This window comes from Setaria italica, chromosome IX (assembly GCF_000263155.2).
Source record: "Setaria italica strain Yugu1 chromosome IX, Setaria_italica_v2.0, whole genome shotgun sequence".
NCBI classification, from domain to species: domain Eukaryota; kingdom Viridiplantae; phylum Streptophyta; class Magnoliopsida; order Poales; family Poaceae; genus Setaria; species Setaria italica.
In genome coordinates this window covers 57,267,849-57,295,670 of record NC_028458.1, presented here as the reverse complement: position 1 = coordinate 57,295,670, position 27,822 = coordinate 57,267,849, and the positions used below count along the sequence as shown (strand labels likewise).

The 27,822-nt window shown below is 47.8% G+C and overlaps 4 protein-coding genes across 4 annotated transcripts; 3 read left to right on the top strand and 1 right to left on the bottom strand.

Annotated features, from left to right (window-relative positions):
• The first annotated feature begins 953 nt into the window (after positions 1-953).
• On the top strand, positions 954-4,637 carry LOC101760553 (ADP,ATP carrier protein 1, mitochondrial). The gene is made up of 4 exons (XM_004985820.4): positions 954-1,112; positions 2,956-3,449; positions 3,550-3,924; positions 4,125-4,637. The coding sequence occupies exons 2-4, from the start codon at positions 2,976-2,978 to the stop codon at positions 4,419-4,421; spliced, it is 1,146 nt and encodes a 381-aa protein (XP_004985877.1). The 5' UTR covers positions 954-1,112; positions 2,956-2,975; the 3' UTR covers positions 4,422-4,637.
• Positions 4,638-5,210: 573 nt separating this feature from the next.
• LOC111258484 lies at positions 5,211-8,745 on the bottom strand. The gene is made up of 7 exons (XM_022829807.1): positions 8,665-8,745; positions 8,201-8,596; positions 7,864-7,955; positions 7,709-7,758; positions 7,560-7,622; positions 5,799-6,118; positions 5,211-5,602 (listed from the first exon to the last, which is right to left on the bottom strand). Exons 1-6 carry the CDS (start codon positions 8,743-8,745, stop codon positions 6,096-6,098), a joined length of 705 nt encoding a protein of 234 aa, XP_022685542.1. The 3' UTR covers positions 5,211-5,602; positions 5,799-6,095.
• Positions 8,746-8,974: 229 nt separating this feature from the next.
• LOC101760143 (ADP,ATP carrier protein) lies at positions 8,975-12,306 on the top strand. Its single transcript, XM_004985819.3, has 4 exons — positions 8,975-9,236; positions 10,513-11,007; positions 11,108-11,482; positions 11,720-12,306. Exons 2-4 carry the CDS (start codon positions 10,534-10,536, stop codon positions 12,014-12,016), a joined length of 1,146 nt encoding a protein of 381 aa, XP_004985876.1. The 5' UTR covers positions 8,975-9,236; positions 10,513-10,533; the 3' UTR covers positions 12,017-12,306.
• Positions 12,307-14,118: 1,812 nt separating this feature from the next.
• LOC101767876 (fasciclin-like arabinogalactan protein 8) lies at positions 14,119-16,336 on the top strand. The gene has a single exon (XM_012843063.2). It carries the CDS (start codon positions 14,550-14,552, stop codon positions 15,735-15,737), a length of 1,188 nt encoding a protein of 395 aa, XP_012698517.1. The 5' UTR covers positions 14,119-14,549; the 3' UTR covers positions 15,738-16,336.
• The last annotated feature ends 11,486 nt before the right edge of the window (positions 16,337-27,822 follow it).

Sequence of the window (27,822 nt, the reverse complement as noted above, 5' to 3'; positions counted from 1 at the left end):
AATTACCAATTAGTCCGCCGATTAGTGGTTGGTTAGGTGTTTGTTGGAGGGAAATTATCAAACAACCCGATGAAAGATGTCGTTGAACTAGTAGCCTAGGCGATAGCGATTCACTGAAGAGTTGGGGAGGTCAGGGAAACTGCACTCTGCGTGTGTGTGTGGATATACTATGTGCAAATTCTAATGCTATCCTTTTGTTACACGCGCAGACCCAGATCGGAATGTGTCATCATTTCAAGTTTTTTTGCTGGAGCACCAAACTACTTTTAGCGTCGAAACTGGCTGAAAGTCTTCTGGAACCTGAAAACCGTAGTGGTAGTGTGGTCCACTTCTCCAGTTACTACTTACTACTGTAGGCTGCAGTGCAGTAGCTATGATTCTGTGAAGGCTGAACAGGGGAGCACTGAGAAGATTAGGCTTAAAGCGTAAGCTAGTGTAGGAGTGTGTACTGTGTAGTGATGGTCACGGCTCACAACAAAAAAACAAGCAGCACCGCGTTGCAGGCAGGCCTTGTTGGTGGTGCCTTCTGCCTTGGTGCTGGTTGGTCTGACCCACCGAGATGTTTCGCATGTGTATGGCGCGAATCCACCACGCCGATCCGGCCGACCTGGAAAGATGCAAACCACGCGGCCCTGTTCGTGGGCCGAACAAGTCCTATGCTGCTGGTGCACACGTATTATTTATTTGTGGGCCGCGCGGTTGTGGCTGCTCGCAGCGGGCCGAACACACAATTAGGAGGCCCGACAGAGAACCCACGGCCCACGGCTGCATGGAGCACAAGGCTAGCTGGGCCGGATCCTCTGCCGGAAGTCTGGAACCTTCTTTAAAAAAAGACTGGATTTTTCATTTTTTTCTCGAAAGAAAAAGACCCATTTCCCTTTTCTTTGGAAGGGCGTTCTGGACCTTTTGCTCTTCCAGAAGAACATCCCGGTCTCTTTATACCGTGCCACCTCATCTCACTGACCAGAGTCCCAGAGCCCATCCAATCCCAACTCCATCTCTCTTCTCCGCTGCCGCGAGCAAGGGCGACGCCGGCCGCGACGGGGCTCCGCCTCGACCGCGGCGTCGGCGGGAACCCGGGTTCCGCTCCATCTCTCCTCACTCCCCTTCCGGTATGCACTCCCTCCCTCCCTCAAGCCGCTCCTGTCTGGTCCGTGAAAGTTCGAGGGATCGGTCAGGATTTAAGGTCATTTTTGAGATGGATGGATGTCCTTTCTCGGTAGATCTGACTCTGGGAGAAGTTCAACTGAGAATTTGGACCTTGTCGGTAGTATAGATGGCCGTAGATCTGGACTTGATGTTTTTAATTCCCATCTAGCTACTTGTGTGGAGTGCACATAAGCGCAGTTTCTGATGCGATGTTTTGCCTACTTCTAGTAGTTTTGCGTCTAGGACTTCCACTAATGGTAGCAAGCTTTTCAGAGGTTATTAATTTGTTTGAACCTGGACTGTAGCATCCGAATTAGAACGAGAACCGAGGTTGATGCTGCTTGTTGCGAGCTTTCTCCTGAGTTAATCTGTCAACGTTAGATGGCATATAGTCTAGTGTATGTATATGCTAAACTATTGATTTTTGCTATTAGCTTTTAGCTTTAATACTAGATTGGTGCATGTATCACTGCACATTCTGTTGGTTAGGAATTAGGAGACACATTTGCATCATCCTGGAGTGGAAAGATCCCTTACTTTGATTGGTTGTGGTTGGTTTTCTTGCCAGCTTTCTGTAAGATTTTTAAATCAGTTTTGTTGCTGTCACTAATGGCATTGTAGAACTATAGGACTACTAGCCCTCTACATACTTATTATGATGGGTCTTAAATACTCTATGTTGCTTGGAGATTGGTTTTTGGAATTCTGCTGCTTTTTTATCCAATACTTGGGAGTTCTGATGCAGTACTGCATCAGTTAGGATTGCTCCTTTTCTTTTCTTGGTTTTGAGAAGCACTTGCTTGCTGTTTATCTCTGTAGGTTGGGAGCCGCTCTTCTAATTTCATTCCTGTTTAAAAGATTGTATGGTGCTTGTGGTAATGGGCTTGGTGGACAATGTGCTTGAAGTGCAACAGTTTTGAAACTCGCTTTTGCATGAAATGCAGTACACACAATAGAACTTTGAACTGTACTTTCTTACTTAGGCAGTGAGAATTAAGATAGTAGATAGTTTGCATTGCGCTTGTGTTGTGCCTCTAGACAAGTAGCAACCACTGGACTACAGTTTTTCACTGCTGGTTGGTATATTGGTGGTTCAAATATACTTTGGGTCATTAAGTTCTGTTGTGGCAATATTTGTTTGGCCAGATGTTGTTGATGCTTGTTTGCCATTCAAGAGCTGGTTTTGTACCATTTCGTTATGTTTTTTTAAAATTTATATATACTAATGTGCTGTTAATGTTCATCTTTTGTCTTACTGCCCTGACGTGCTGGTTTCAAAATAGGTTTTTTATGTCTAGATCCATTGATGAACGCCATACTGTCTTCGCATTAATGCTTGTATGGTTATGTGTGCTACTGTGTCGTATTTGCCACACTGAACTGGACATGTTCCTTTAATGGAAGTATTTGGATGTTGATCTCTATGTTCAGCAGCTCTTCATCCCTCTAGATGATATCACAGCGATTACATAGCACGCATAGTTTTTATATCTCCCTGCCATGTTGACCTTTGAATTATCTACCACAAAAGCTGCTAAGTTTCAAATTTGCCATGTTGAACTTGAACCATACCGTGCTACTAGGTCTCAGGATTTTGCGTTACTATTGAGTTACCATACACTCTCTGCACACGTAGACTTCTTTGGTGATTGCGTAAATGTCAAATTTTTAATTGTGATGATTGTCTTGATGCCCTTTAGGTGCTGTTTATAGTACTCATGCATTCATTTCAGGTTATCTATATGCATGTTGCATTTGTGTATTTACTTATGGTATGTTATGCATGTTTATATGCATGATTGACAGATCGCTTCTGACTTGTGAAAATGGCGGATGAACTACGTTCTTCATCTGTGGTCCAGAAGGTCCATGGGCAGTCTGTATTGTTGAGCAGAATCGCTTCTTATTCTGCCATGAATAACCCTGTATTCAACAATGCGTATTCTGCTTACAATGTGCCCCTGAGGTCATACCATGGGATGAATGCAACTGTTGGACTGTCCTCCATCATGGCACCATCCCCTGTCTTCGCTTCTGCCCCAAAAGAGAAAGGTTTTTCTGGATTTATGATCGACTTTCTGATGGGTGGAGTTTCTGCTGCTGTCTCCAAGACAGCTGCTGCTCCAATCGAGCGTGTCAAGCTTTTGATTCAGAACCAGGATGAAATGCTCAAGAGTGGCAGGCTTTCTGAACCCTACAAGGGTATTGGGGACTGCTTTACCCGGACAATGAAAGATGAGGGTGTCATCGCACTGTGGAGAGGAAACACAGCTAATGTCATCCGTTACTTCCCCACACAGGTCCCACATCCTATCCTATCCAACCCTTATTTTCTAATGTTTTGTGATCATAATTTATATGTTTGCATTAGCTAAACCTAAAGGTTCCATCCTGCTTCAGGCATTGAACTTTGCATTCAAGGACCACTTCAAGCGCATGTTCAACTTCAAGAAGGACAAGGATGGATACTGGAAGTGGTTTGCTGGAAACCTTGCTTCTGGAGGAGCTGCTGGTGCTTGCTCTCTCTTCTTTGTTTACTCTCTGGACTATGCTCGTACACGTTTGGCCAATGATGCCAAGGTTGCAAAGAAGGGGGGTGGTGAGAGGCAGTTCAATGGACTCGTTGATGTTTACCGCAAGACCCTTGCCAGTGATGGTATCGCTGGCCTCTACCGTGGATTCAGTATCTCTTGTGTGGGAATCATCGTCTACCGTGGTCTTTACTTTGGAATGTACGACTCGCTCAAGCCAGTGCTTCTTGTTGGTTCCCTGCAGGTCAGTAACCTGGACATTGTTTGGGTTATTTCCTGGTTAGATATCCCCAGATATTAGTGCGCTGACCCATTGAAGTCAGAACTGTTTATCCCATGCCCAATCTTTAGGACAGTTTTTCCTGCATAATCATGTTGTTGTCCCAATTGATTCACATGTCCTTTCTACCTTAAATATTTAATGCTCACTTGTGTGTTTTGCAGGATAACTTCTTCGCCAGCTTCTTGCTTGGTTGGGGCATAACCATTGGTGCTGGTCTTGCCTCGTACCCCATTGATACTGTTCGGCGCCGCATGATGATGACATCTGGTGAGGCTGTCAAGTACAAGAGTTCCTTGGATGCTTTCAAGCAGATTGTCGCAAAGGAAGGTACCAAGTCCCTCTTCAAGGGTGCTGGTGCAAACATCCTCCGTGCTGTTGCTGGTGCTGGTGTCCTTGCTGGATACGACAAGCTCCAGGTGATCGTCTTTGGCAAGAAGTACGGGTCTGGCGGCGGCTAAGATTAGATGATGATGATGACGATGAACAACAAACAGGATGTTTTAGGTGCCTTTGAATAACATACATACGGACCACGGACACTATTTTTAAATTTAGCACGCGCAGAGGTTTGGTGGCTTGGTTTGTAATGCGGTTGATCCCGCTTCTCTTTTTGCGTCGGAGATTGAAATAAATGAAGTTAGAAATTGCAGTCTTGCAGACCTTAAACCCTGGTAGACGTTGCCCATCGAATGTGTTTCCGTGTTCTAGTCTTTTGGAGATGTTTGCCTGTATCAGTTTAATTAGGTTTAGCGCGTGCAAAAGGTTGCTCGAATAGTCGAATGGTAACTAGGTAGGTTTCAGAATCCCAGCACCCTTTGTTTCATAAAGGTATATTTGTGTGATCTTGTGCGGCAATTGTTTAGTTTTGGTCGTGAAAAGGGTTCGTCGAGCGCTACACAAACCCTCATCCGATCATGTGTTAGAATTACGGCTCTTATGAACGTACAGTCGACCCTGCCTGAACTGTTCTTGTGATCATTTTACAGAGTGAAGCCCTTCATGGAGAAGTAGGTTAGTCATAACCAGATACTCACAGCCCATGTTAGATACGGCCCAACCCAGGTCAGACAACTCACGACTCCCGACACGAGAGGGGAAAACCTTAGCATTCATCCATCGCCGCTGGACGGAGATCGCGTGCAGTCGCTGTAGCGACTGCAAGATAGTGACTGCACGTGATTTTGGCCGTCCGATCTGCCTGCGAACGGTCCAGATGCAATGATACAGTAACTAAACAGTGACGCACAGTGAAAACATGAACAGTTCCGAACAGCATTCCCTCTCTCAGCACAGTGCTTAACAGTATTCCCTCTCTCAGCTGTCGACCGCTTAACTTGCAGTCCCTATAGCGACTGCAGTGGAACTCGGTCCCCGCTCCTTGCTAAGGAGGGTACCATCTACCAAATTCCTCTTCAAGGGTGCTGGTACGAACATCCTCCGTGCCGTCGCGACAAGCTCCAGATGATTGCCTTAGGCAAGAAGTACAGTTCTGACGGAGGCTAAGAATATATATGATGAGCAACAAACATGATGGTAGTTTTGAATGCTTGTACAGCACCTCCCAGCTTGAATAGCTTAGCTTGAATAACTGAGCTTGAATAGCAGGGAAACAGCAGTAAGTGGGAAACTCTCCCATCACCTGCATGAACAAGAACACGTATATCACATAGATTTCGTATAGCTTAAACATCGTACATGGCAATCCTTGATAAAACCATATGTTCAAGTTCTACTGAGGTACCATCTAGTTGTTCCTTTGTATTAGGTGCAGCAGCACACAAAAAGTCTCCACACGTTCAGAAACTTTGACTAGAATACCAGAGCACTTAGCATACCTTTTAACTCAGGCTTTCCTTAACACCTTCAGGATAGCAAATGCTGTACCAAAATGCCTTCTGGGTTGATAGTTTCCTGGCTGTGCAATTCTTCCCAAAAGACCAAGGTCATTTGGAATTGGTGAAGATACTTCATCCGTTTAGTAACTCCGAGATCTGCCAATTTGTCCAAGATCTAGGACATGCTTAGGATCGCTTCTTGCATGGCCTGGAAACACCTTCACAGGAAATTGGGATGCTAAAACTGATCTCCAATACGGGAAGAAACTGAGGCATGTGTATTTGTGCTTCAATCTTTTAGTCAGTTTCTTTCCAACATCCTGGGTCATATGGCAAATGCAGATTTAGGCATCAGTTGGGCTTTTATATAAACATACAGCTCTCTACCAACCCATTTTCACTTCAAACTAGTAATCCCAAAACACTGCATATTGCAGCATAACGACCATCAGGACTGACTTGAGATGGTACATGATATTTGCATCAGTGGAGTATTACTTAAGCTACTTGTAATATAGTTTTTTGAGTTGGATGACATGTTACTAAACTGCAGTACTTGGCTAACATGCTTAAGCAACATAGTAGGCTGCTGAACCAGCAAGCTGCATGGGCAGAAACATAGCACATGAAACTTGCTTTTGCTATTTCTTGAAGGTCAGGAAAGAAGATGAAAGCTTAGTAAAGCAAAACAGAACTTACATAAAGAAAGCACCAGCTTGACATATATCATACTTATCCATTGCAAAGATGGCAAAAACAGTCAAAGATCACGCAAACCAGAAAACAACAATAATGAATCATTAACAAGTGGCCCAGTTGCCAGTATGATATTGGATGCTGCTTTCCAATCTAAACAGCTTAGAGGTATTATTAAGAAGACAATTCTTCCCAGTGAATATGAGCTGTTCTAAGTTGGCTATTTGCATTTCTTTGGTTTCCTTTTGTCTAGTAAATTCACTCTTTTGTGAGTAGGAGCTTGATGGAAATAACTCCAGGTTCCATCTATGTTCTTTTCCTTTGGGAAGACATATCATACTTGAAATATTACAGGGTTGCGGCATATGGGCCATTTGATTTTTAGAGGCACACTGTTTGCAAAGCAATATGGTAAAAATGAGAACTAATATGAAATTCTGCAATATGATTTGACGTAAATATTATGACTACCCATATTTGTAATTATGACGTAAAAATGAGAACCAGTGGCTGTAAATAAGACAAACATGGATGCCAGGTAAAAAGGGTTCGCAGTTCTAAATCATTACAGCAACATAAACTACAAATATAACTAGTGTTCTTTCTTGAGTTATAAGAACAAAAACACAGATGAATTATGCATGACCATACAGAATTCCATCACAGATTGGTTGTAATTGCACTGCAGATAGACTATGGCATAATTGCAATTTGCATTTTTAACTATAATTACCAAAGCAACGAAGAGAAATGCACACAGATCTTCTCTAGGGCTGTAATTATCAAATAAGACCCTCCACCCACTCAAAAAGAATTCTTTATATGCAGCATTGAGACCTAGGGAATTGCATTGCAATTTATTCACATAGCAATAAGTTCTAGGGTGATGCTCTACAATAGAAAATTTTGGAAAGAACAGAATGTTTTAAACAGGGAAGAAACACATAAAAATTAAGTCAGTCGCAATAGGTTATAGTAGTTTCCAGTGCCCTAAAAATAAGCATAGAAAGCAATCTTTGTATGAAACAAGAACTAACATGCAGTAATGTAAGAAATGCATCTTACCTTTTTTTTCTGCAGCAAGCAGATCAGGTACACCTGTAGTTGCCTTGGTTGCAACCAAGCTCCCTGTTTTCCATGACAAATAAAACAGGGTTTATATTCTAAAGTTATAAAAGAATGACCCAGGCCAACATAACCACATCCACACCCACCATATTGGTCAGATAGCTCTCCACTCGGCATTCGAAATTTATAAGGGCAGCTTCAGCAACAAATAGAAAAAAAATCATTAAACGAACATAATAGTCATGTATTTCATACAAATATATGATCATTGAAGCAATGCAAAAGGGATGTAAAAAGGTACAGATTCTTAATGTCGATGTCTTGTCCATTGGGATTAAATCCATAAGACTTGAGAATCGATGAAACTTGTTCAAAAATATCCGCATGTGAAGCCTGCATGACAAAAAAAATATGAAAGGAGAGAAGTTGAAAGAAAAAAGGACAATATCTATATGTCATAGGATACAGTAAAAAGACCCTGATCACTTTTTTTTTCTTCTCTAATTATTTAGTTGTCATTTCATGAAAAAAATGTTTGTATATCCATTCTATATTTTATATAATTCCTAATCTATAGCAGTGCTGTAACAGAACAGCATATAGATAAAAAAATTGCAATCTATCAGAAAAAGTGGTACCTCAGGATGATCCCGTGTATAATCACCAATAATTTCACCAGCTTGGGAAATTATATCAATAAGCAATGATGAGGATAACATAACTTTGAACTTCGACCACAGCTGCTGTAGTTTCTCTTCATTTTGACACATCCCCAATTCTGAGGTCATGGAGTGACGGATGCGATTATTGATAGTAGTGAACCCATCTAACTTAGGATCATCATTTCTCTTGTAGGAAGATCCCCCACGGATATGTTTTTGCGCTGCCATCAACAGAATTGCTGTCTGAACAACTTTACAATCCTTCACATAATTCCAGATCTCATCAGGAAGATTATCTGTTTGTTCCGCAAGCAGTCTAGTTGTATCCAAGAAGATCTTTTGCAAAACGACGAAACAATAAGTGCGACCTAACTGTTTTTATATCTTCAGCATTTACAATTTTATATGCAACAGTGTTAATTAACACCCAACTTTATCACCTGTGCACTAATGTCTAGTTCTGTTAATATGCTCTTGAAATTTCCAAATTTTTCTTGATTAAAAAGTGAAGCATGCCTCATCGTATGGGCACATAAAGAACAACACATGGTAACTCGTTCCTGTCTTGGCACGCAGTGATGTTAGAATGCTCGGTCACTAAGCATTGTTGTAAGCATTGTTACATTAGAGTTTCAAGTATGACATGAGATCAGCTAGTTTCTTTTTGACACCATGTCAAGAACTGGGCTAAGCCCATTGGGCCACCACGCCGGCCTGTGGCGTGGATAAGAACCCAACCCGTGTAGGGAAGGGGCATGAATGAACAGAGTACCGAAACCTAACCCTTCCTGCTCATCTTCTTCCCCAAGCCGCCGGCAGCGGCGATTCTCCGACCAAAGCTTGCTGGCGTGCCGCCGCGTAGTCTAGGGTCGTCACACCTCCCTTCCTACGACTTATCTGTTCTCTCTCTCGGCCTCGGTCTTCCTTTCCTAGCGGCGACGACAGGGCGAGTTGCGCTGCCCGTTGTTCGTCGAGCGACGGGCGCTTCGCCGGCGACGAACATCCGACAGGGGTATGCCTGCCTATTCCCCTCCCTTCCCATCCTGCTGCGCGAAATCAAACACCCAAACCCCTAACGTATGGTATTTGTATTCGGATCTGACCATGATTTTACCTACTAAATTCGATCTTTTTGCAACAGTTATTGGGTCCGCCCCTGGGTATCAGCCTCTGGTTTTGGTCCCATTTGAGTTGTGGTTTCTTTTGGAGTTTAGGATACCGATACATTGTGTATGTTCATGTTTGTTGAGTGCCTGACATGCTGCCCTGACTTGAAGAAAGCTATCTATGTTCAGGCCTCTAAACAACCGGCGTGCTGTTTTGACAATAGAACTTACATTACCCCCACACATTGCTGCATCCTGCATGAAAATAACTGATGTGTGCATAGTTTGGTATTCATATGGAATTTAAGGAGAGAAGGGAGAAAAGGACAGTAAATCTTACATGTAGATGGATGTGATCTTGTCTATTTCTCAAGGTAGGGAGAAGAAAGATGACTGTGCTCAGTTGGTTCGGGGGATGAAAGAAATAAAGCTGTGTGTGAGGAGCATTAGGACTTAGGAGAAGAAAATCTACCTTTTAATTCTTTGACCGAAGAGGACACATGACCAGTATTCTATATTCTTCTGAATACATGTTAGTTTGGAGGACCTAAACCACCAGATGACCATCCAACGTTTGACATATTTCTGAGTAATGTGGCATTCTCTTATTCGTCGTTTAGATGTTTAGTTTAAGCTTCCTTACAAGATAAGGATCAATAATGCTATTGTGCTTTGTTTTCCCTATTGAGCTTCAAATGCTCATTGCTATGCAGCTATTTGGATGTTAATATTTATGACCTCATGTTCAGCAGCCTGGCATCCTAGACAAATGGCAGTGATTTTATCTTGATGCGCCAGGGGTGCTTTGTTCTATTTGCATGTGCTCCTGCTCCTTTTAGAACATCCCACTCCTATATTTTTTCTTTTGCTGTTTCCTCTTTTGTTAGGAGGAATGCAATTGAAACCAAAATATTTGTTCATGCTTTTGGGTGCCATTAGAAGTACGTGTATCCACTTTGGATCATTTATATCTACCCTGCATTAGTGTAATTACTTGTTTGATAGTTTCATAAGTTAATTGTATATTTGAATGCGAACCTTTCTTATGTTTTTATTATTACCTCGATGCACCTGGTATACGCTGTTATGTTTGTAGTGTATTGTGTGTTACTGTGTTCTTGTTGCTATTTTGCTGGATTAGCTTGCAGTCTAACCCAGCTGTTCTGTGCTGCTGTTTGACAGGTTGCTTCTGGCTTGTGAAAAATGGAGCATGAACTACGTTCTTCATCTGGGATCCAGAGGGTCCATGGGCAGCCCGTGTTGTTGAGTAGAATCTCTTCTTATTCTGCCATGAATAACCCTGTATTCAGCAATGTGCATTCTGCTTACAATGTGCCCCTGAGGTCATATCATGGGATGGATGCAACTGTTGGGCTCCCATCAGTCATGACGTCCTCCCCTTTCTTCGCTTCTGCCCCCAAAGAGAAAAGTTTTTCTGGATTCATGGTTGACTTTCTGATGGGTGGAGTTTCTGCTGCTGTTTCCAAGACAGCTGCTGCCCCCATTGAGCGTGTCAAGCTGTTGATTCAGAACCAGGATGAGATGATCAAAAGTGGTAGGCTTTCTGAACCTTACAAGGGTATTGGGGACTGCTTTGCCCGGACGATGAAAGATGAGGGTGTCATCTCACTGTGGAGAGGAAACACAGCTAATGTCATCCGTTACTTCCCCACACAGGTCATGCATTCTATCTTGTCCAACCCTTATTTTCTAATGTTTTGTGATCATAATTCATATGTTTGCATTAGCTAAACCTAAAGGTTCCATCCTGCTTCAGGCATTGAACTTTGCATTCAAGGACCACTTCAAGCGCATGTTCAACTTCAAGAAGGACAAGGATGGATACTGGAAGTGGTTTGCTGGAAACCTTGCTTCTGGAGGAGCTGCTGGTGCTTGCTCTCTCTTCTTTGTTTACTCTCTGGACTATGCTCGTACGCGTTTGGCCAATGATGCCAAGGTTGCAAAGAAGGGGGGTGGTGAGAGGCAGTTCAATGGACTCATTGATGTTTACCGCAAGACCCTTGCCAGTGATGGGATTGCTGGCCTCTACCGTGGATTCAGTATCTCTTGTGTGGGAATCATCGTCTACCGTGGTCTTTACTTTGGAATGTACGACTCGCTCAAGCCAGTGCTTCTTGTTGGTTCCCTGCAGGTCAGTAACTTATACAGTGTTTGTGCTATTTCCTTGAGTGGTACACTTACATTAGGACCACCCTGCATTGAATTGACACTGCTACTCATATTCTAATTTTTTGTCACATTTTCCTGTGTAATCATTATCTCTTTGTTGATTGATTTGTAGCTCTTTCCCTTGTGCCTGAAATGCATTGGGGGTCTTTTGCTGAAATTTGATATGATGTATACTCATTTGTGCTGGTGTATTCTGCAGGACAACTTCTTGGCCAGCTTCTTTCTCGGCTGGTGCATAACAATGGGTGCTGGCCTTGCCTCGTACCCTATTGATACCGTTCGGCGTCGCATGATGATGACATCTGGTGAGGCTGTCAAGTACAACAGTTCCTTGGATGCTTTCAAGCAGATTGTCGCAAAGGAGGGCCCCAAGTCCCTCTTCAAGGGTGCTGGCGCGAACATCCTCCGTGCTGTCGCTGGTGCTGGTGTCCTTGCTGGGTATGACAAGCTCCAGGTGATCATGTTTGGCAAGACATACGGGTCTGGTGGCGCCTAAGAGTAGATGATGGTGAACAAAAGACAGGATGTTTTAGTTGGTGCCTTTGCATAGCTTATGTGGACCATGGACACCATTTCTAAATCTAGCCCTTGCAGAGATTCTTGACTTGTTTTGCTAAGCGGGTTGGATACGTCTTTTTTTATGGAGATCTGAAATAACCAACTGAGTTAGAAACTGCAGACCTTAACTGCTTGGAGACGTGTTCATTCCGGTTGCGACTTAACCCTTGTTACATCTTTTTGCTGGATGATTGCTTGCATGGTCTAATTTGATGTTTCTTGTGGAAACCGATGCTAAACTTTGTTGAATCTTTCCTCAAATGGTATACGACGTTGGAAAAAATGTTGGTCGTGATGGATAAATCGGCGTTTTTTTTTTTTACATTCCATTTTCTCATCTGACTGATTGGCGATTCATCTGAGATCGTGACCATCGAGTCACCACATTAACTTGCAGTTATACTGTTGTGGGACGGCATTCGAAGGTTGGGAGTGTGATCTCTGGTGAAGTAGTTCCAACACTGGTGGAAAAATGAACTTTCATTCTCAACAAAAAATCTCGGTTGTTTTTAACCTCGGATCTAAATTTCGTAATTTGTGGAGACACCTTTAGTCCCGATTGGTGTTACAAATCCGGACTAAAACCTCTTCGTAATTTGTGGAGACACATTTAGTCCCGGTTGGTGTTACAAATCCGGACTAAAACCTCCGAGGGAGGGCTTTAGTCCCGGTTGGTATTGCATCCCTTACTTAGTCAGATGTGCTGTGTAGGTGAGATGGTAAGAAAGCTACGCGCGAGACTTTGAGGTCGTGGTTCGAATCCCACCCCGCACGCGCACAATTAACGTGAAAAATCGCGTGACTTGTGACTTGCGCGTGGGGGGCCTACCGAAAATTATTAATAATTTTTTAACACAAAAACCTTTTAGTTCCGGTCAACCGGGACTAAAGGTTTATTTTTAGTTTCGGATGGAAGACTCGAGACTAAATGTCTGGACCTTTAGTTTTGAATGATTGAATGATGAGTTCTGGTTGGGAAAATCGAGATCTATGAGGTTTTCGGACGGAGGGAGACCCTTGTTCTTTAGGGAAAGAAAAATGAGAAACTGGAGCAACTCCAAGAGTACTTCAAAAAATTCTTCCCCAAAACTATATATTGGGGTTCTTCCAAAAAAAAATTCCCCAAAAAACATATCAATCCACAGCAGATCGCTAATAAATAGCTCCCAATATTTTAAAACATGCCACGTCATCATATTGGGCCCATCGGAAGGGACGCGCGAGCGTGCGGGAATCATGATTGGGGGAGGAATGCCAACGTTAAAATATACATGGTGGTAGGCTGTTTTTTAGCGTTGCTAAAAAATTAGAGAAGGTTTCAGTGGATCGTTGGAGTTCGTTTTTTCTCTTTTTTTCTTAAAAAAGTATTGGGGGTAAAATTAGCAGGCTCTTGGAGAAGTCAGTGCATGCCGTCGGTGCAAATGAAGTTGCGAGCTTAGCTCAATGCCGTCATCAGTTGGATCAATGGATGGATGACTTGTTACCTACTTCCTGTCTTGTTGCGCGCACGACACAGCCCTTGCCGTTGGAGCATCCATTCGTGATTGTGACGTAGCTTGAACAACACGGGCCTCGCAGAATTTTCTAATCACAGATCCCAAAGAGGCATCAGTTTCCGTCCCCTTGGATACCAATCTAACGGCCGCCACCGATGTCTGGGTGTCGGTCATGGCCGGAAGAGGCCCGGCAGAAGAAAAGAACCGCAGGAGGAAGGAACACCCCTTTCAGTGCGGTGTGCATTATTGGCACGAAAACAATGAGTCGAGGACTATCTCCTCCTCTCAGCCTTGCAGCAGAATCTTCGAAATGCCCCCTCACCTTATCCGCCGGCGCGTCGCCTTTTCATGTGGTGGCCTGTCGCCTCGGCGAAGCGATCTACTCATCTCGCTCACATGGACATGAATCAGACGCCACGTCCGTTTCAGTGGCCTCTCAGCTCTTGCTTGCACCAGGTCAGTGGCCACGCTTGCAGATCAGCAGATCTACGAGAGACCGAGAAGCAAACAGAGAGCAGTAGAAAAATGACCCCCAGGACAGGATCACAGGAGCAAAGAAAGAGTGCCATCATCACGTGTGCTCTAGCAAATGGGCCAGTATAGAAATCATGGCCGAAAAGCCGCCTCGGGACGGCGAGAAGAGATGCCGCGTGCCGAGCGAACCCACGGAAAAAACGGCGAGCCGGGCCCCGGATGCCAGCCTGAAACGCCGCTGCCGTCGTGCCCACCGGTGGTCGTCCTCCCCACTAGCCAAGCTGTACGTCCAGCCTATCACCATGTGTGCGCTCGCGCCGTGCTCACTGTGCGAGACGGCCGCACCGCACTACCGTCCGTGCTTAAACCCCACCAACCTCGCGAACCGTAGTTAATTAGCCTGTGACAGGCTAGCAGCTCATCAGCATCACTCTTCTTGCTAAGCTAGCTACCTCGCTCAGCTCATCGGGGTAAGGTGTGGGAGGTGTTGCCGGCGGGGCCATGGCGATGCAGCGGGTTGCGGCGGCGGCGGCGCTGTTGGCCTGCCTGGCGATGGCGGCGTCGCCGGTGCGAGGGCGCAACATCACGGCCATCCTGGACGGGTACAAGGAGTACAAGTTGTACAACAAGTACCTGTCGGAGACGAAGGTGTGCGACGAGATCAACTCGCGGCAGTCGACGTCGATGACCATCCTCGTGCTCTCCAACGACGCCATGACCACGCTCGCCTCCGACGCCGGCGACTCGCTCCCGGCCATCAAGAACGCGCTCCGCCTCCACTCGGTGCTCGACTACTACGACCGCAAGAAGGTCAAGAAGTACGGCGACGAGAGCGCCGCCACGCTGTACCAGGCCACCGGCGACGCCGCCAGCACCACGGGCAACGTCAAGGTCGTCGACCAGGAGGACAAGAACTACGCCTTCTCCGCTGCCACCCCCGGCGCCAGGCTCTGCACCGTCACCAAGGAGGTCGAGACCCACCCCTTCAAGTTCGCCATCCTCGAGGTCACCGCGCCCATCGAGTTCGACGGCCTCTTCGACACCCCGGCCACCTCCAACCTCACCCGCCTCCTGGAGCGCGCCGGATGCAAGGTGTTCGCGTCCCTCGCCGCCCGCACCGGCGTGCTCAAGACCTACGAGGACGCTATGGACAAGGGGCTCACCCTGTTCGCGCCCAACGACGACGCGTTCCAGGCCAAGGACGCGCCCGACGTCAAGACCATGTCCACCGCCAACCTCACCAGGCTCCTCCAGTACAACGCGCTGCCGTCCTACAACACCAAGACGTCGCTCAAGTTCGTCAAGGGCACACTCCGCACCATGGCCAGCACCAAGGCCGGCAAGGACGGCGTCACCGTGGTCGCCAAGGGCGACGACGTCTCCCTCGACACCGGCAAGGCCAGGTCCCGCGTCGCGGACACCGTCGTCGACAGCGTGCCCTTCTCCCTGCTCACGCTGGACAGCCTCCTCGTGCCGCCGGAGCTCTACGTCGGCGCACCGGAAGCCCCGGCGCCGGAGCCGTCGCCCGCGGAGACGCCCGCGTCGCAGCCGGCGGACGCCCCGTCGGTAGCCGCGGACCATGCGGCCGACCACAAGACCAAGAAGCCGTCGTCCGCCATCGCGTCGCGGCCGATCGGCGCGCTCGCCGCCGCCGCGTGCTCCGTCGTGCTGGCCTCCCTGTTGTTGTGATGGAGCTGAACATTCGGCAGCGCATCCGTTGTCGCCTGACAACAGCTTCGCCTCCTTCACCAAACACGATACTCCATTTTCCCTGCGATCTCTCCACCGCCCTGTGTCCGGCCGTTCGTTGATTGAATTTGTTGCCGCATTGCAATTATACTCTGTGTAATTTGAGAAAACCCTGTACATTTTTCCTTCCTTTTTTCCTGATAGTTTCAGAACACATTCTCCGGTTGCAGAGCAGTAGTGTGCCATTTTCGCATCGCACACCATCCAGTTCCTGAGATCCAGTCCCGTTTCAGGCGAAAAGATTCTTCAAGTAGTGGAAAGAGGGAAAGGGAAGTCAAACGAGAAGAGCAGATCTCGGCGCTAAGTTATTTACTGAAGCAGCAGATCTGGAAACTTTACTGGTCCCGACTGGAGTGGAGTGCAGGTGGATATGCTTAACTGCGTTGCGGTGGGTCATAAAATTGGAGGGAGCTGATCACGCGAGCCCTGTCCTCTGATCGACTAAAATCTGGTGTCTTCCTCTTCTGAAAAAAAAAGGTCACGGTCTTCATGTTCGACGGTCATGATAATCAACCACAGCGTTCATGCACTATACAACTCAACGAAATGCACTTTTTAAACTCGTTATATAACTCCATACGTTCTCAACCTTGTGAATGTTTCGTCCGTCTCATCTCCATCAGCACATGAGGTGGTGCGGCTTACCATCAGTCATCTCGAGCCATCTGCTTGAGATTTTAGAGGGAAACAGAAAATGGATGTCCCCATCAGTAATCTTTGGCTCCAGTTTCATCTGTTTGAAGTTTTAGGGGAAAATTGGAACTGGATGTTTCCCATGCTTAATTATCTCACTGATTCTTGAATCGGGGAATTGTTTGATTGTTTGTGTCTCGCTTAACACATTTTTTCTTCCACTGGCGACTGTGATGTGAAGGGCTGAAGGCTAGTGCACACCACATGTTCCGTTTAGATTTTTTTTCCTCATTTCAACTTTCTTTTCATCGATTCTTTCTTGTTTCTACTAGTCGAAAGCATGGAATGGACTATCACCATTCATGCATTGAAAGATCCCTTCTTGCATAAATGCATTTCTTACGGAAAACGTTGAGCCTTCAGAACATCTGCAGCTATTACTGTCTGTTCGGGAAATGTTCGTTTCTGTGACATGCATTTGCTGGTTAAGTAAACGGTATTGCAAAGGTTAGGGGGGTAAAACAACTGGTTTTATAGGTTGGGGGTTATGTAGTCCAGATGCAATAGGTTGGGGACTTTTCCCCTCTCTGTGTGAGCTCCAAGGCAGGTGAAGTCGTGGGCTATGATGTGCTGCGGCGCGCGAGGAATCATGGGCTAGTAGTGGTAGTGCCGAGAGCACGTAGATGGGCCGAACCGCACCCGGATCCACATGGGCGGGCTATAACGACCGAATTGGTTGGTGGTGTGTAACCTGTTACCAAATGCAGATGCGGACACTAGTGTAGTTGCGTCACATGGTACTCGTTGCGCTGTTGGCCTCAACTAAAATTTGGCCTCTATCTCTTGACGAAAAAGGTCATGCTCTTCTTACGCGATGGTCATAACAATCAACCACATCGTTCACGCATTGTACACCTCACGAGTTGAACCCATTACCCATTAAACTTCCATTAGAATACGAGATGGTGTAGCTCTGCCACCCCCCACACAATCAGTCATCTTGAGTTACAATTTCTTTTGCTTGAGATTTTAGAGGAAATTGAAAATGGATGTTGCGAAAGTTGTCTTGGAATCCCGCGTAACCATTTGAATCCTTCTTTGACCATATTGTTTTTTTCCACTAGTGACCTGAAGGCTAAGTACAACAAAACTCCCCTTTCGATCATCTTCTTGTTTTCAATTTTCGCACTATTGGTTTTTTCCCTCAATCTTTGTAACTCTCGATTATATATCTAGCAAATATGAGAATTTTCGTTACTTTGATTCTCGTTGTACTAGTAAAGAAACATGGAATGGACCATCATCACCTTTAAAGACCGAGTCTGTCTGACATAAATGTGATACTCCGCATTTTCCAAAGGAAACATTCAGACTTCAGAACACTTACAGGTACTGCTGTCTGATTGGGAAACGCTTGTTTCTATGACAAGTGTTCATACGCCATTTGGAGCTCCGTTTGCTTGTTGAATGCCTGTGTACAGGCATTGAATCACTTCAGCTATTTCCTATCACAGTTTGGTAGGCCCTAGCAATGTGCGTCGACTGAATGTGCTTGTTGCTTTGTTTTGCCTACCTTGCAGTTGCGGTAAAAATTTCAGTTTCTGACCAAGGCATAGGCAAGCATTATGTGCAAATGCGCAACAGGCGGGGCAGGAGTGCTGCCGCTCATTTCGTTACTGACAAGATACTGTGTGGCTTGCACTGTCATTGTCGATCAGCTCAGCTCCCCTTATGATCCTTTCAAAGCAGTTGCCCGTGAACGTACCAAAACCTCCGCATAGGCGCAGACGTGGCGACGTCGGCGCGTTACTCCAGTTCAGACTTCAGAGCACACGCGCGGCGGGGCACAGGGGATGCGTTTCTGGGTGCCGCTGCCGGCGCAGCCGCACAGGCGCTGGAGGGGTGAGGTACGGCATCGCCCGGTGCGCTGCTCTTCCTACCATCCCTCGCCGTCTCCCGGCTTCCCGGAGCCTCGTACGCCGCCACGACCAGGGGTGGCCTGACCTCCCACCGCCGCCGCGCTCGCAACACCAGCAGGCAGCCACTACCAGTGCGGCGCGGGATATAGGTTGCCGTTCCTGGCGCGGCTGCGCGGGGCACGGCTGATGGCTCTTCGCGCGCTGCTCTTGAAGGCTTCCCTCGCCGCCTCCCCGCGGCACGGCTGATGGCGTTGGCCCGGTACCACGACAGCCGCGATCAGGCCTCCCTGGCGTGCCCTCACCGCCTCCCTGCTCCTCGGCGGGTGGCGTTGGCCGCGAGACACCAACGACCAGGGGGGACGGTATTTCAACTACCGTCCGGGGTGGATGGTATTTCATTTACCGTCCACCCCTGGGTATCTGATAACCGTCCAATCCACATCGCACGGTACCAGGAGGCACCCGACGCGAACGCGTCATGGAGCGCGGAAGCGCTCTCTCGTGGAGTCGTAGTCCTGTCCTGTCGCGCCGCATTGCCGGCCTTGCCCTCCGGCGAACTCTTTCCGCTTGCGGCTCTTCGTTCCATCCGCCGGACAAATCTCTCGGTCTCGTCTGCATGCTTTCGGCGGCAAATTAGGTCGATGTGTTTCTTACTTTCTCTCTTGCACGTCGTCGAAGAAATCCGTTGTCAGTAGATGCCAGGGCTCGCGTCGTCGTCGAGATACGAGACATCCGATTCAAGCACGACGGTGGTGCTGTGTGATGGGCGGGAACAGCCACGGCTGCCATACGAATCCTCACGCCCGCAGGAACTGCACTCTGGCGCAAGCCCGTCAGGCGTCAGCAAGAGGCTGGCTGGGAGAAAGACCGGTGGCAGAATCTGCTCGGCATGGACGTCGGCCTGGGCGTGTTCCGTGGCGCTCATCGGTGATCCTGTCAAGATCATGAAACGTGGTGAGATCTGAAACTTCGTTAACGTACCAAAACCTTCACCGTCTGCTCATTCTTCAGTGTGATACGATGATTATTGTCTTCACCACATGCGGGGTTCAGATGGGCTGGACACACAAGGATAGTTGGAAGGACAATTTTTAGTGGATTCTAGCAATTTGTTGGGACAAGATCGTTGCCTTTTTCAGTTTTCTGTCCTCTGCTTATCAAGTATCAGCCAAAATAGATCTCTGAAGTTTATTGGATGTGATAGTGGTGATTTATGGTGCTACGAATCTTTTTAACAATGTCTTGAATCTCTCGAAATCTCTGAATAGTCCTCGTTGGTTTCAGTGTTCATCAAGATAAAAGAGAGAAAGAATGGTGCCTTCCTGGGAACTCCTTTGAGCTTCCATGTTGCTACAATGCTACCATTATATCTTCAAACCCATACGGTAGGTTCTTCTGCATTCAGCCATTTACTGAAAGAAATGATCAGGCTTTCTGCACATCTGCATCACCAATGTCTAGTTGAATGTCTGAAACTCTGCTTGTTGTTGCTCTGTTGCCTACTGTAACTTGTAGTATGGCTTACACTGGCATTGTCGATCAGTTTCTGAGTTCTGACCAAGGCATAAGGCAAGCATCATGGGTGCAAAATTGCAAATGCGCCAGCCCTGTGGATTACATTAACTTCTCAATCACCAGCCCCTTATCAGCTGCCCATGAACGTACCAAACTCTGCACAGGCGCAGACGTGGCGACGCCGACGCGCGCTGCTCCGGTTCAGAGCGCACGCTGTGGTTTCACGAGCGGCACTACACCCGTGCGGCGCGGTACAGAGGCTGCGGTTCTTGGTGCCGGCGCAGGCGCTGGATGCGTGAGGTATGACATCTCTCGGCGCGCTGCTCTTCCTGCCAATCCTCGCCGTCTCCCGGCTTCGCGAAGGACACTGCGCTCTTCTTTGCTTATCTCGCTGCCTCGGCGGCTCGGCGGATGGCGTTGGCCGCACTGCCCAGAAGCCGCGACTATGGCGCCCTGGCGTGGCAGAACGGGTGCAGAGCGGAGGCTATGCCTCCTCACCGCCTATCTGCTTCTCGGCGTCCGGCGACAAGGGGTGGACGGTATTTCATTGGTATGAAATACCGTCCACCCCTGGGTACCTGACAGCCGTACGAGCCACATCCCACGGTAGCAGGAGCCACCCATCGCGAACGCGTCATGGAGTGCAGAGCGCTTCCGCGCTCTCTCGTCGTCCTGTCGCGCTGAATTACCGGCCTCGCCCTCCGGTCTCCGGCGAGCTCCTCCGCCCGTGGTTGTTCGTTCCATCCGCCGGAAAAGTCTGTCGATCTCGTCGGCATGTCTTCGGCGGCGTCCACGAAATCCGTTCTCAGGAGATGTCAGGGCTGGTCTCTCCCACCGTCGCACGCCGCCGCGACCAGGGGGGTGGTCTCTCCCACCGTCGCCGCGCACTCGCAACACCAGCAGGCAGCCACTACCAGGACGGCGTGGGATATAGGTTGCTGTTCCAGGTGCCGGCGCCGGCGCTGGCTGCTGCGCGGGGTACGGCGGCTCTCGGCGCGCGCACGGTTCTTCTGGGCTTCCCTCACCGTCTCCCGGTCGGCTGCTCGGCGGATGGCGTTGGCCGCAGTGTCCAGAAAACCGCGAATAGGGCGCCATGGCGTACCCGAACGGGCGCAGAGCCGAGGCTACGTGCCCTCACGGCTTCCCTGTTCCTCGCGGGTGGCGTTGGCCGCCGGACAGGCGGACACCACGACCCGGGACCGTCCACCCCCTGGGTGTCTGAAAGCCCTCCGATCCACATCCGACGGTACCAGGAGGCACCCGATACGAACGCGTGGTCAAACCAACTGCAGCGGAGAGACGACTCGTCATCCTGTCGTGCACTCGCTGCACTGCTGGCCTTGCCATCGCCTTCCGGGCTCCGGCGAGCTCCTTCGCGACACGGTCGTCGACAGCGTGCCCTTCTGCCTGCTCACGGTGGTCAGCCTCCTCGTGCCGCCGGAGCTATACGTCGGCGTACCGAAAGCCCCGGCGCCGGAGCCGGCGCCAACGAAGGCGCCGCATGGGTCTCCGCCCGCGACGCTGCCGGCGGACGCCCCGTCTGTGGCCGCGGACCACAAGAATAAGAAGCCGTCGTACGCCGTCGCGTCGCGGCCAATCGGCGCGTTCGCCGCCGCCGCGTGTTCTTTCGTGCTGGCCTCCCTGTTGTGAATTGTGATGGAGCTGAACATTTGGCAGCGCATCCATCCACTGTTGCCTGACAGCGCCTCCTCCAACCACAATACTCCTTTTTCCCTGTCCACCCTGTTTCGGCCGTTCGTTGATTGAACTTGTTGCCACGTTGCAATCACTCTGTGTAATTTGAGAAACACTGTAAATTGTTTTCCTTCATTTTTCTCGTGATATAGTTTCAGAACACATTCTCCGGTTGCAGAGGAAAGCATGCAAGACAGAGCCGGAACGCAGCGGCAGTCCAGGGCGATCGGCAGATGAAATAGCGACCACCGGAGGGCGAGGCCATCCGCCGGGAACGTGTGCTCGGACTCGCACGAGCGCTTCTGCTTCAGATGGGCTGGCCACAACACAAGGACGATAGTTGGACCGAATTGGTGGTGTGCTCAAGACTGATTCTCTGAACTCCAAAGCCTGCTGACTGGTGCCATTCATCATGGTAATCAACTACATTGTTCATGCAATATACAACTTACGAATTGCACTTCTTAAGCTCCACATGTTCCCAGCATCCTGTGTTTTGTCTGTCTCATTAACCATCGGCACACGAGATGGTGCAGCTCTGCCCACCATAAGTCATCTTGAACTGCAATTTCATCTGCATGGGAGTTTTAGAGGAAGACTGAAAATAGATGTCGCCATCAGTCAACTTAGATGCAATTTCACCTACTTCATCTCGGTGATTTCTTGAATATGGGAATTGTTTGCGTCCCGCTTCAACATATTAATCATCAAAATCGATGAATAATCCTCACTGGTTTTAGTATGCAGCAAGACAAAGAGATAAAAAATGGTGCCTCCCTGGGAACTCCTGTGCGCTTCCATATGACCGCAATATCTTCAAACCCATAGGGTAGTTTCTTCTCTTATGCATTTAGCCATTTACTGAAAGACTTTTTCAGGCTTTCTGCACATCTAAACCACCAATATCTAATTGGGCAGGCTGAAGTCCTACAAGTGAGTAAGCTGAATGTCCTTTTTCAAAAAAAAAAAAAAGTAAACTGAATGTCTGATGAAACTCTTCTTGTTGGTGCTCTGTTGCCTACCTTGCTGTTCCAGAATAAGTTTCCAGTTGCTGTCACTCATCACCGGAGCTCGCTATATGGCTTACACTGGCATTGTCGATCAGCTCAACTCCCCTGCGTCGTTGCTCCTTCCAATCACCACCCCTCGATGGCTTGAACGTACTGACACCGGCGCCAGCAGACGTGGAGACGCCGGCGCGCGTTACTCCGGTTCAGAGCGCACGCCGTGGTTTCGCGAGCGGCACTACCCGTGCAGACGGCGGGGGTTGGCAGCCAACCCCCTCCGTCTCCCTTCCGGCTTCTCAGAGGATGAAATTGGACTGTCGGACGCGGGACGCCGTACGCCGCCGCGACCAGGGGTGGTCTCCCACCGCCGCGTCGCTCGCAACTCCAGCACCAGCAGGCAGGCACTACCAGTGCGGCGCAGGATATATGTTGACATTCGTGGTGCCGGCGCTGGTGCCGGCTGTACGGGGTCCGAGGGTTCTCGGCGTGGCGCACAGGTCTTCCTTGCTTCCCTCGCCGCCTCCCGGCTGCCAGGCGAATGGCGCTGGCCGCGATCCGCAATACGCCGCGATGGCCGCCTGGTGTACCCGAACGGGCGCAGAGCGGAGGCTATGGACCCTCACCGCATCCCTACTCCTCGGAAGGTGGCCTGGCCGCTCGCCGCCACCCCTCATCCCCCTGCCGGAGCCGGAGAGTCGCCGTGCTGGCCGTGTACCTGTGGTAAAAAATATTTTCATAAAACCCCTTTTTGTTATTTTGCATAAAACCCCGCGATCCGATTATTTCCATATAACCCCTGAATTGGATCACGATTAATAGTCGTGATCCAATATTTTGCATAAATCCCCCTGATATATTTCAGAATAGTCCCTATTTTCCTCCACGCCAGCCACCCACCGCGCTCCCTCCGTCCCTCCCGGCTACGGCGACGGCGGCGGCAAGTGGAGCCGAGCGGGCTCTCCCCTGGATATCCCCTCCCTCTTCCTCGCCATATCTCCCTCCACTCCGTATACCATCGCCGGATTTGATTGCCGACGGGCAGGCTGCAGGGCAACAGCGAGCTAGCGTCGCTCCGGTACGGTGTGGCGGCGCCTCCACGTCCTCCTCCGCATCAGCTGCCTTGGGCTTGTGGACAAACGCTCCGGCCACCAAGTGTTCCGTACGTGGCGCTCATCAGTGAGCCCTGTCAAGATCATGAAACGTGGTAAGATCTGAAACTTCGTTAACATACCAAAACCTTCACTAATCGTCTGCTCATTCTTGATTGTGTGTTTGATTCGATGATTTTCGGCTACTATACTGTAGTGAGCAGACCGTAAAAAAAAGATACTAAAAAAACTGTAGTGAACAAAATACTAGACGTGAGGACTGACTTCACCACATGCGGGGTTCAGATAGGTTGGACACACAAGGATAGTTGGAGCGAATTGGTGGGTTTCAAGACTGATGAAATTGCAGAACCTGACCTTCGAAAGTCGAAACCAACAACTTGCTCATCAAGTCATCATGATGTGCTGTTGGCCTCAACTGAAATTTGGTGTCTTCCAAAAAGGTCACACTCTTCTCACTCGATGGTCATGATAATCTACCACATTGTTCATGCATTATACAACTCACGAATGGCACTTATTAAGCTCGTTATAAAACCCCATACGTTCTCAACATTGTATGTTCTCGGTATGTATCACTTTCCATCAGCACACCAGATGGTGCATCTCTGCCCACATCATTCATCTTCAGCTGCAATTTCATCTGTTCGAGATTTTAGAGGAAACTGAAAATTGATGTTGCCAGTGGTTAAACATCTTGCTGCTTCTTGACTCTAGGAATGGTTTGCGTCCCGCTTCAACCATATTATTCTGCCCATAGGGATGCTCACACAGGCTGGGCAAGCACACCGCGATACCACATCTCCTGTTTATATTTTTTTCTACATTGCATGTTGAAATATACAATGCATACTTGAACATTTTAGAAGATTGTGGAGATCTCAAGAGACTAACTTTGCCACGTATAGGGATGAGATCATGATAAGGTAAGAAGGTTCTAGAAAATTGGAGAGAATGCATGAGTCATAGTTGTCATGCTTCATTGTGAAGTGTAGAATACTCTAGAGCTAGATGTTTTAGCATAGTAGAAATTTAAGAAACTAGATAAGAATGATGAGGGTTTTAGAGTTAGGATATTTTGTATGAAAGAGTGTAGAAGTTGCTACATGGCAATACCATAATGATCATGAGCACCTATAAATAGAGGTGCTCCCCTCCCTCCTAGCCATACCATAGCATAGAGTGACATGTGAGCCGTAGGTGAAGAGATGACAAGGTTGCCATGTAGTTTAGTGGTGTTATGGTAGGGTAGCCACATAAAGAGGGTAAGAGTGAGTGTGTATCAAGTTGTAAGTAGATGAATAAAAGATTTGTGTTCCCTTGTAGAGAGTTGGTCTCCCGTATTGGTCGGTGTGAAAGTCTCCTCAGAGTAGTGTGGGCATAAGGTCCACAGAAGAAGTGGTGTCACACCACTTTAGTGCTACTTACAGTGAGTCGGTGTTAAGGTTTGGATGGCGATTTCTCAACATTACAATTTACATACTTTTTTTATTAATTGTTATAACTCTTCAATTGTAGAGAATATAAGGAATATACTTTTATTCACGTTGATTCTCATTCGTTCGTTGGTTTATACTAGTTGAAATGTAAAATGGACCATCACCATTTATTCATAGAAAGATCCCCCTCTCACAAATTCCCTTTCTAGGGAAAATATTGAGACTTTATTCACACATCTGCTGCAACTACATTTGCTTTTTTAATTGTACCTGTTTGCAGGTCCTAAATCTGTTTAAATTAATAAACCACAGCGACTTTGTAGATTGTTGCCCTTTCTGTCCTTTGCTTATCAACCTATGTAGATCCATGTAGTTCATTCCGATGTGACACTATAATACTAGTGATTTATGGTGCTACAATCTTTTAACAATGTCTTGAACCTCTCGAAATATCTGAATAGTCCTCGTTGGTTTCAGTGTTCGGCAATATAAAAGAGAGAGAAGAAAATGGTGCCTTCCTGGGAACTCCTTTAAGTTTCCATGTTGCTACCCATACGGTAGGTTTTTTTTCTGCATTCAGCCATTCACTGAAAGAAATGTTCAGGCTTTCTGCACATCTGAACCATCAATGTCTAATTGGGCAGTTTGCTATCCCACAAGTGAGTAAACTGAATGTCTGAAACTCTTGTTGTTGGGCAGGCGCAGACGTGGCGACGCCGGCGCGCTCTGCTCTAGTTCAGAGCGGCGCACGTTGTAGTTTCGTGAGCTGCACTATATCCGTGCGGCGCGGTACTGAGCTAGGCTGCGGTCCCTGGTGCCGGCGCTGGCGCTGGCGCTGGCGCTGGACGCGTGGCTGCGTGAGGCACTCTGGCACTGACATCTCTCGGCGTCGGCGCGCTGCTCTTCCTGCCAATACTCGCTATCTCTCGGCTTCGCCAAGGATGGCATTGGACGGTTGGATGCCGTACGCCGCCGCGACGAGGGGGCGTTCTCCCATCGTTCCCGCGCAAGAAACACCAGTAGGCAGCCACTAACAGTGCGGCGCGGGACCGTTCCTGGTGCCGGAGCCGGCGCCGGCTGCGTGGGATACGAGGGCTCTCGGCGCACTGCTCTTATTGCTTCTCTCGCCGCCTCTCGGCGGCTCGGCGGATGGCGTTGGCCGCACTTCCCAGAAGCCGCGAGAAGGGCACTCTGGCGTGGCCGAATGGGCGCAGAGAGGAAGCTACGGGTCCTCACCACCGCCCTGCTCCTCGGCGGGTGGCGTTGGCCGCCGGACACCAGCAACGAGGGGCGGACGGTATTTCATCATGTCAGAGCTCGCGTCGTCGTCGAGCAGGATCAGCACCCTGGCGCAAATCCGTCACTCCGTCAGGCGTCAGCAAGAGCTTGGCTGAGAAAGACCGGTGGCAGAATCTGCTCGACAGGGACGTCGGTCTGCGCGTGTTCACATTCAATTCGCCGTGGCCGTCGTCGGTAATTCGCGGTGACCCTGTCCGGATCACCATTCACGAAACCTCGTAAGATTTCAGAGTTCTTCGTTAAAATGTCGTCTACTAGTGAAGTGCGAAAAATGTCGGACGTGCGACGATGGCGTAAGATCTAACTGTCGCTGGGCAGACGCGTCGTTTGATCCGATTTCTCTCTTGTTCGGATGTCTGAACTTTGTGGCTGTTCAGTTTCAGAGAAACGTGTCTGGGCTGCGTCGAGGAGATGGCTTGGTGAACTGGTGATTCGCGTCGTGGGCTCACAGTCACAGGAGGACAGTAAAATTCTAACGGCACATATTACAGATGCTTACTAACAAATTGTACAGCATTCAGAGTCCAGGGCTAGACACGCAAGAAAAATTGAAAGCAGAAACCTAGCAGGTGAAAATGGAAGCTATATGCCTACATTAGCACTTACCACCAGGCAAACTATTTCTTTTCCTGCCATCCTATATTGCTGTAGTGGCATTAGAAGATTATAAGTTTCAAACGCTGTGTGAACAGCACAACATAAAGCCTAAATATTATTCATTAAAAAACTCAGATTATGCAGGAATGGAATACAAAAATATTGCACAAAAGTATGAGCTACTTGCATTCGAGAAAGAAAGAGCTAGGATGAGCCTCATCTGAAAATATACCACTTATCCACTTTATCCGCTTAACCTTAACCTCCTGAACAAAATTTAGGTTTCTCCGTGTATAAACTTGTTCGAGAAAGAAAGAAAGAGACTAGTTCTTTTTTTTTTCTCCGTGTATAAGTTGAATTTTAAGTTCAAATTTTATGAGCAGATGCAAACATGATACCTTATGTTAAAAAATTATACTACAATTTTTTCATGGTTATTTTCATAGGTTAAGAATATTTAATACGTAACTGATCTTAGATATACAAAACTGTACAAAAAGTAATAATGAAAAATTGCTAATGTATTTTTCTAATGTAGAGCATCATGTTATAAGTCAACTGGCAAAATCTAAAATTAAAACTCAACTTCTACACGAAGAAACAAAAAGAGAAATCTAATTAGGGGATAGATTGGACCAAATGAAATAGTTCAGGGAAGTAAAGTGAGCTACAGTTTGTTAAGCGGATAAAGTGGATAGGTGAGGGGAGTAAGATGGACTTTTTCCAAGAGTAAATTGCACAAAACTACAATTTGTTTGTCAAAGTTACAAAGAACTAATAAAGATTTAAAGAAGCTGTATCACAAAACTTCA